Here is a 9,118-nt window from a genome sequence, read left to right on the forward strand (position 1 = left end):
TTGGGTTGAGATGGTTCTTTGACAAAGAGAGACTTCAGTACTGTATGGAAAACGAAGCAAGATGAAGAACTTCTAGCAATAATGGGTTGGCTCTTAGCGGACCATGAGATGAAATCGGATTTCCTCCACTAGACCTTATATTATCTTTGTTAAAGAACCAATTCTATCAAAGAATCATCTCAACTTAATAATTTAAATTGTTTGGTGAGGTTCCAAGATATGATTTATATTATTCTTTAACACACCCTCTCAAGTGAAAGCCATTTGAGTTTAATTGAAACTTGCATAGGTCCACATTACATTGTGCTTAATTTTTATCAAATAAATAAGGATGGTGAGATTCAAACTCATGACCGTTTGGTCATCAAGGCTGTGATACCATATCAAGGAACCATCTCAACCAAATAGTTTAAACTGTTAGGTGAGGTCCCAAGATATAATTTATATTATTCTCTAACAAATTCAATCTAAAAATTTAAATTGTTAGGTGAAGTTTCAAGATATGATTTATATTATTCTCTAACACATCTTTTTAAGTAAAAACTCTTTGAACTTAAAACTTGCACAGTCTTACACTATTTTGTGTTTAATTTTTATTAAATAAATAAGGATGATGAGATTCAAACTCATGACTGCTTAATCATCAATGTTCTGATACCATGTTAAAAAATCAATTTAATTCAAAAACTTAAACTGTTAAATAAGATTCCAATATATAATTTATATTATTCTCTAACAATATAAAATAACAGCTAAATCCACATCAATACAGCTTATAGTTGATTTACAGGTGAGACAATGAATAATCAGCCTTTAACCACAATCTTTTTAATCTACCTTATAACCCTCTTGCAAGCCTACCAACCAAGTTGGAGCTAACTTGAATTGGCATAGTTTATTTACTGAGAAAGCGACATCTTGTCTTGTGCGGCAATGTAAATTGGAAAGAGCCAACCATGTGATTGTAAGGTTATCGATTCTTCATAAGTTCACCTTTATGAAGACTAAGTCTTGTATTGGATGACATAGGGGTTTTGATTGGTTTTGTCTCTTCCATGAGTGTTCTGGCTATTAAAGAAGAACACATTACCTTGTTTAGTCACTTCGATTTTCAAAGTAATGAACCTATCTCTAATCATGTAGCTTAGACTAACTCTACTGATAATCTCTTCACAATTGAATCAAGTAAAGAAGAACTACAAACCCTGTTATCTACATAAACAAGTAGGTAGATAGCTTCATCTCCAAGATGAGCCATTATTTGACTATTTGAAGTCATTATCTGTTAGTAAAGAAATAAACCTTTGAGGCCATACTTTTTTTTTTTTTTTGTAGGAGATCAATTTTGTTTTTATTTTTTTAAATTTGTTCTTTTTTTTTCCTGTATTTTACTTTGACTATTAATTTAATAACCTTTTTAATATATTCTTGATGATTATCTTAAAAAAAAAAAAACCTGTGAGGCCATGCTTTCGATACTTGATTCAAGTCATACAAGACTTATAAAGTTTCCACACACAATCAGGACATCTCTAATTCACGAACCTTGTGGTTATAGCAAGTTATCATCCTTTAAGTATTAAGAAAGGCATTCAAAATGTCCTAGTACTTTCATGTTTCATTCTTCGCAAACAGAGAAATAAAGAATAGTTAGAATGGTAATTGTATTCATAATTGGATTGAAAGTGGTTGAATAATCAATGCCTTCCTAATGTGCGTAGTCTCAGGTTACTAATCTCGTTTGGCATCTATTTACAGTTCCATCTAAATCTTGGTTGACTTTAAACAACAAATTGTTGTTTACGACATTAGCATTAGGTAGTCTGGGTATTAGAGTCGTACCATGAATAATCAACGCACAAATTTCAACCTCTAGCTAGGGCCTCTTGTTAATATTTGTGCCTCATTGCTTTTGCGTAAAAGGATACAGCTCAAGCACACACACCCTCTGTCATTTGAAGTTTTTTCTAGCTCTGTAGTAGTAATTCTCTTCTTCACTATGAATGACCTTAATTCCATTATATGCTAATTGGACAAGACATTAGTGCTGGCCCTTAAGAACACAAGTGTGACTTGTAGGAGGAATAGATAGTTGTGTATGGAGATGAACATCTTCAGGATCATAATGGTATTTTGTTCATACTAATAGATCAGATTTAGTTGATCCATTGCTTATAAGAGAGGTAGTAGATGCATCAGGTATTTGAGAGTTGCTTCTTGAGGATGTATTGATAGAGCTAGGATTGCATTGCTTATAGTTAACCAAGGTCCTGTGAGAGTCGACAAGTGCCAAGTATAGATTCTGATCCTTCTTCTGATAAAGAAGAGAGTGTTCATCATACCTGATATGCCATCACAACTATATTCACCTGGAGTCAGGATCAAAGTGGTAATAACGTTGATGCTCTCCTGAAAAACCTAGAAAAACATAAGGTACACTTCTAAAATAAAATCTATGGATATTGTAAGATTTAATTAATGGACATTAATCTTCGGATCCAAACACCTCGACAAAGGAAGTTTACCATACACATGCAAAGGTAATCCAACGTCCACAATATGCCTAGCTAGGCTTCCTACATGCCAATGTATATGCAATACTAAACTGTTTCAGGTAAGAATTAACTGTAAGATATCCTCCCCATAGCTTTAATTTGAAGTCTTGACAAATTGCCTTGTTGCAAGTTTATGATACCGAGAATAGATTCCGACCACCTTACTTTTCTGGTAACAAACTGTATTTACTGCAATCATCTACGAAGACAACCAAAAATCCTCAGTTTAGAAATGTAATTAACCATGACATCATCATTCGAAACTTTCCAGATTTCTACTGCTTGATGACACACCATTATTCCTCTAAAGGTTAGAATATTAACGTACCGTTTACAAGTTCAAAATCAAGATTGAAGAGAAATTTTACTTTTGACTTCAACTGCGTTGCTCGATTTGAAATATATATATATAGAAACCTAAAGGTTATTTTCACATTCTTAACTGCCCAACCAAAACTAACTGCTTAAATCATCAAATTTAAATATTCAACCCAATCAAGAAATGAATATATGTAACTTGAAATGTCAGCGCATGCACCGGACCAGACATATTCAATGGCAATGGCTGGTCAAATCATATCACATGACGACATGAGCACTTCTTTTATCGAAATTGGGAATTAATCTAACTTATTTTGGAAAGTTTCCATTGTCCCAGTACCTAAATATCTGTTTTTAATGAGCTTCACATCGATCTTTCAGGAGTCGCACTAGGTTTTATCTTCTTTGCATAAATATTTGGTAATTACACTCAACGATTTGAAATGATTAATACTCTTTGAAAATCATGGAGAAATAGGATTCTTTAATTAATGAATGGAACCATGTATTATAACATGTTCAATGGCAATGGCTGGTAAAAACAAATCACATGGCGACATAAGCACTTCTTTTGTCGAAATTGAGAATTAATCTAACTTTTTTTCGAAAGTTTCCATGAGCTCAGGAGTTGCGCTAGGTTTTATCTTCTTTGCATAAATATTTGATAATTACACTTAACGATTTGAAATGATTAATACTCTTTGACAATCATGGAGAAATAAGATTCTTTAATTAATGAATGGAACCATGTATTATAACATGTTCCTCCATTGATTGATACTGACTTAATGCTTTCTTTATGTGTGAGACGCAACAACAATCTACTTTTTAAATCTCCTAAAAAGGATAGATAAGAAAGTTTAATTTGACATCCAAATAAACTAATAATAACTTGAAAGATCATACTTCAATTTTTTTTTGTTTAATATGTTTTTTAATTAAATTATAATTTCCATAGGGAGTGAGTTTTAGAAAATAACAAAGTATTTATATTTATATTTGATTCAATGAAATTGAAATATTTCAAGATATAAAAACTGAAAAAGAAGAAGAAGCAATTTTTATATAAAATAAACCTTGAATTCAAGAGTACGTTTTTTTAAAAAATCTTAAAATATTTAGAGCCAAAATGAATTTAATCAGAACTTTTGAGGGTGTCATGGGCCCCTCTAGCCATGTTTGGTTCAACCTCCAATTAAATACAAGTTTTTCTTTTTGTTGGTCAAAAAAATAAAAATAAGCAACTATTTTCAAACTCTAAGAAAGTAATTTCATATATAGTGTTCATATAGTAACTAATAATATCCTATTATTTGGAGAGAAAATATCTAGGTAAAATTATTCTTATTATTTTTTATAGGTTATGAATTTGATTTTTTCTTTATTAATTTCAAATGTTTATCTCTTTCATAAAAATAGATCCATTAATTTATAAAATATCATTTATTATTATCTGAAAACCATAAAATTGTTTTACTCTAAGCTGCTATACCCCAACAAAACATCAAGAGGCTCCATATAAAAAACTACTTAAAGTTCTATATGAACACCAAGCTAGCTAATCTACCAACATGGCTATTTACTTTCCAATGTGTATGGAGAATTCCAATCCTGATCCAATCCCTTGTTTTAAGTCTCTTATATAGCTCCCCATCATCAATTCATTAAATTTGTAAAAGATGAACCAATTTGGAATAGCCCAACTTATAAATATACATTCTCCTTGAGAAATATCAGGTGTAATATCTCATATAATGCAACACGGTCGATAAAAGCTAAATTTAGCCAAGTACGGGGATTAACCATTTCTTTTTTGGTCACCAAGTACCAGGATTAACTTCACGGTCACAAGGAGTTGTTCGCTTCATGCTGACAGAGTTTTTTTATTACGTTTTTTTTTTCTTTTTCTGATGAGGTTACAGAAAAAAATAGACCTTTTATGGCTGAGCTCTCCCTGCAAAAATAAATTTCTAGTGAAATGAAAGATAAGCTGAAATAATTAAGAGAAAATTATAAACAAATAAAAGATGAAAAATAGGGCATAATATGTATATGGTTGTATGTAGATATTTGATATGTTGTTCTTATTCAAGATAAGCTGAAATAATATCAATTGTAGGTAAACTAAGTATGAAGATATAGGAGAGAAAGAGGGGGGAGAGAGGGCAGCTTTTATTTTTCCCGTGTGCCTCATCCCATAAAATCTCTTGTGAACAATTGCTCCCATTCCAGTTAAAGAATTCCGTCCCTTCTTCCCCCCAAAAGAAGCCTCTTAGTTTCCCTGCACACAGCCTTTTATAAGCTGTGTGAAGGGTCTTGTATAAGTGCTCCACCGTATGAGTGGAGCACTTCCACAATATTGCTCGCACTTCAGTCCTCCACAAAGTGGGGCACTAAAATGGGGCACTGATAATATTTGTGTTTTTTAGGTGTATCATCACATTCCTATATTAAATAACTTATGGAAATCAGTCCTGTTGTTCAGTGAGTGGAACGATAATTTTATCCAGAATCGTTCTTTGATAATGTAAAAAGATGAGGAACAATTGCATTCCAGTACAGACACACATTAGGGCACCAAATACATACATTGGCCAGTGGTAAAAGCTTGGGACCAAGAGGTTTGCTCCCTCTGTGGTTTCAGGTTCGAGCCCTGTGGTTGCTCATATGATGGCCACTGGAGGCTTACATGGTCGTTAACTTCAGGGCCCGTGGGATTAGTCGAGGTGCGCGCAAGCTGGCCCGGACACCCACGTTAAACTAAAAAAAAAAAGAAATGAGATACGATGTTCAATAGTGATTGAACTAAGAGTCCCAAATAGGACCGAAGGCTGCAATCCCTGCTGCTTTGCAAGAATTAACGACATCTCTGCTTCCTTCTGGATTGCTAGTAACAATGACTACTTCTGCTCTCCAATTTTTAGCAGCATCAACACTCATTTCGGACACATTGGGCCGACCGAGCACAGCTGTATCATGCACAATCACTTTGTCTTTAGGATGTCCGCTCATCATCTCTTGAATTTCTTTGCCAAAGTTTTGTTCAATCCCTTTGGCCACCCAAAGTACACATACGCTGGCTCGACATGGCTGCAAAAGGAATGACAAGAAAACACAGATGCCAGAACCTGTCGCCACTAAAAGAACCCTGTCATACAAATTCACCAGGTAAGGCAAACCAGCAAAGTGCACTTGCCTAACCCACAAATGGCTCGGTGGGTTTGAGACCAAGGACTTGGTGAAGTCACCAACAGCACCAGCAAGCATCATATGCTCTGTTTTCCCATCAGAAATGATACCGAAAGCATGCCATTCGGATAATGGGGATGGGCTAATCCTTCCCAATATACCAGCTTTTACACCTCCCTCAAATTTTATGATTGAGGCATGACCAGAAGCAGCAGATACTTTGACAGGAACTCGTCTCACTGTTATCCATGGGATGATAATTAGAACTGTAATTGCTACTGTGAACCAAAACTCTTGTTGTTTGATCATCCTGGAGCCTAGTTCATTACTATAGGATTTGGTTTTGGGGTCATACGAGATAGTGAGAATGATGAAGGCCCAGAGGAGAGCTAGAGCTGTCCATCCAGCAAACCTGTGAAACCTTTCAAAGACATTATGATGAAGATGGCGGACGAGAGGGAATGCAGCCAAACAAGAGAGACAGAGGAGAGAAAGAATAATAGAGGCCACTCCTACAATCTCTGGCGAAGTGTTTTCTCTGTTCTTAAGAGTAAGGACTAAGGCATATATGAGCCAAGCAACTGAAGAAATTCCACAACTGCTGTGTATGCCACCAAGACTTTGAAGTAGAGATGTGGTGGCGGTTTTGATTGGGAGAGGTATCCAAGACCTCCCAATGACCTTGACTGCGATCCAGAAAACAACTCGCAAAAACGCCTCACTCCTGCAGAGAGTCAAAGCAAGAATGTTGGCTATGGAGAACAGGGCAGCTCTATTTCTTGCATATGGGAATTTCCCAGTTGCTGCAAGTACCAAACCAGTGATGTTCAGGGTCAAGCAAACGACAAAGAGTCGCTTGTATACGGTGAACAAGCCTTGGTCCAGCAATATCACCGACAGTCTTGATTCTTGCTTTCGAGCAGGTTTTGATGGCTGCTCTAGCTTAGTTGCAGATGGAAACGGAGCTAGTTTCTGCTCATTTTCCTCCACTTTACCTTCTTCTAACACTGCCAAAGAAATGTCATCTTGATCATCCTCACCATCAAGATCAAGATCACAGAAATGGCTACTGGGTCTACTTGAAGAACTGTAGATAGAAGGGAACACCTTGGAGGAGCTTCCTAGAGTCCAAGGAAGCCAAATTCGTGTGCTGCCTCCCGCCTCATCATTGGATGGTGCAGAAATGGCAAATGGATTTTCACGAGGTTTGATTTCGAAGGATACTCCTCGGCAGCTTGAAAACCTCACAGGAGATTGCATGTTTCTTTATCTCTCCTGACAAGAAAAAAAAGAAACCGTGTGCTTTTTGGTCACAACAAAGAAGCGATTTGTAAGAACAGAGAAATCTGGAGATATTTATGAGAAGATAGGGTAGTTGTGGTCTTAAATGGCAAGGCAAAATTGGCTATTTATAGTGTTTAGAGAGAAGATAAATGTGACGAGATTCCAGGAGATTATAAAATTATTATAGATAATTCCTTACGTAAAAGCCAAGTTAACTGGAATTCGACCAACAGCCCAACATGCCAGTTATATCAAGTAAACTATTATACATGGGGCTTCAACTCCTTAAGGTAAAGCTTGTAAACTAGTCTATCAAGTAAATTTCTGTGAAATGAAGCTATTTATTTGTCTAAAAAGAAAGGAAAACTAGGAGGAGGAGAAGCTTCCCAATTAAAACAGACTTGGGGTTCGTCAAAAGGAACATTTTGCAAGAAAAGCTTACGTAACCCCTAAGGATTCCGTGTGCAGAAACCGAATGGAAAATGCAAGAAAAGCTGAAGGCAAATATATTGTTAGCCAGATCAATGGAGATTTCATGTATTTTATGGGCAAATATAGTGACTAATTTTATGGGCCATGAAATTAATAATTATATAAGCTTTTAGTGACCTTGAGATTTGTGAGACTTAAATTAGTAAGTTTTCATGTAATTTTAATTAGCCTAAATGACCCGTTGACGAAGTATATTTATCTTACCTCTTAAATTTTATAGTCACTACAAGGAGATATGGACATGAGTGGTTTATAATAGTAATAGCCAGCTCTTGGTGAGAATAAAATGAAGTCGGCTTCCATACAGGACACCGCATGCGTTGCAGATGGCTATTGTTACCATTCTTTTATGACATGAATAGTGTCATTTTATCAATCGAAAATGACTTGATAGGTTTGGATTAACGTCCCGAAGGAAGGCTCAATTGTTAATACTTTTCACCTTTATCATTGAGTTGAGATAATTTAATTAGTTCAAAAACACAATTTTTCAATTCAAATCTGACCATCTGTCATGACGTGAGCTTAGTACGTAATGGAAGGCCATTCTCCTTTTATTATAAACACCGGCTTACTTCATTGCGAGAGAGACCAATTTTATAAATCATTTGTGTAATTTTAATTGTTTACTAGATAAAACCTTCTCTCACAACTCTCCATCGTTCATAGAGGAAAAAAATAATATAAAGTATATCTCATCTATAGTTTAAATTCATTTTTAAATTAATAAATGAAGTCTGAAAAAAATTATCTCAATAAAAAATATAATTTATATTATTTTCTAACATATTCTTTTAAATAAAAATTATTTAGACTTAAAAATTAAACATACTCACAATATTTTATGTTATTAATTATATTTTTAATTAGAAAAAAAAATAAAAAAAATAAGATTTAAATTCGTAATCGTTTAATCATCAAAACTCTAATACTATATTAAATAATTATTTTAATTCAATACTTTAAATTATTAATCAAATAAGTCTAAAATATAATTTATATTATTATGTAACTTCTAATGACACACAATTCTTAAACCTTCATCTTTCTAGACTTCGATCATTCACTCCCTTCCACACCTCTTATTACTTGCACATTTAAGTACTTGATTAGTTAATTGTTACTTCTACAAATCATAATATTAGTTCTTTGTATCTAATCTATTTGCCACCTAGTCGTTAACTTAGTCTAAAAAACCCTCTCTCTCTCTCTCTCTCTCTCTCTCTCACACACACACACACACACACACACACACACACACACACACACACACACAC

General features: G+C 34.5%; 1 protein-coding gene across 1 annotated transcript; it reads right to left on the minus strand.

Annotated features, from left to right (window-relative positions):
- Positions 1–5,376: 5,376 nt before the first annotated feature.
- On the minus strand, positions 5,377–7,435 carry LOC7470225 (adenylate-forming reductase 03009). Its single transcript, XM_002305050.4, has one exon. It carries the CDS (start codon positions 7,323–7,325, stop codon positions 5,682–5,684), a length of 1,644 nt encoding a protein of 547 aa, XP_002305086.4. The 5' UTR covers positions 7,326–7,435; the 3' UTR covers positions 5,377–5,681.
- Between the last annotated feature and the right edge of the window lie 1,683 nt (positions 7,436–9,118).

This window comes from Populus trichocarpa, chromosome 4 (genome assembly GCF_000002775.5).
Source record: "Populus trichocarpa isolate Nisqually-1 chromosome 4, P.trichocarpa_v4.1, whole genome shotgun sequence".
NCBI classification, from domain to species: domain Eukaryota; kingdom Viridiplantae; phylum Streptophyta; class Magnoliopsida; order Malpighiales; family Salicaceae; genus Populus; species Populus trichocarpa.

What these genes read in the sequence shown, in the direction of transcription:
- LOC7470225 (XM_002305050.4), bottom strand. Translation starts at nt 7,325, where the DNA reads ATGCAATCTCCTGTGAGGTTTTCAAGCTGCCGAGGAGTATCCTTCGAA.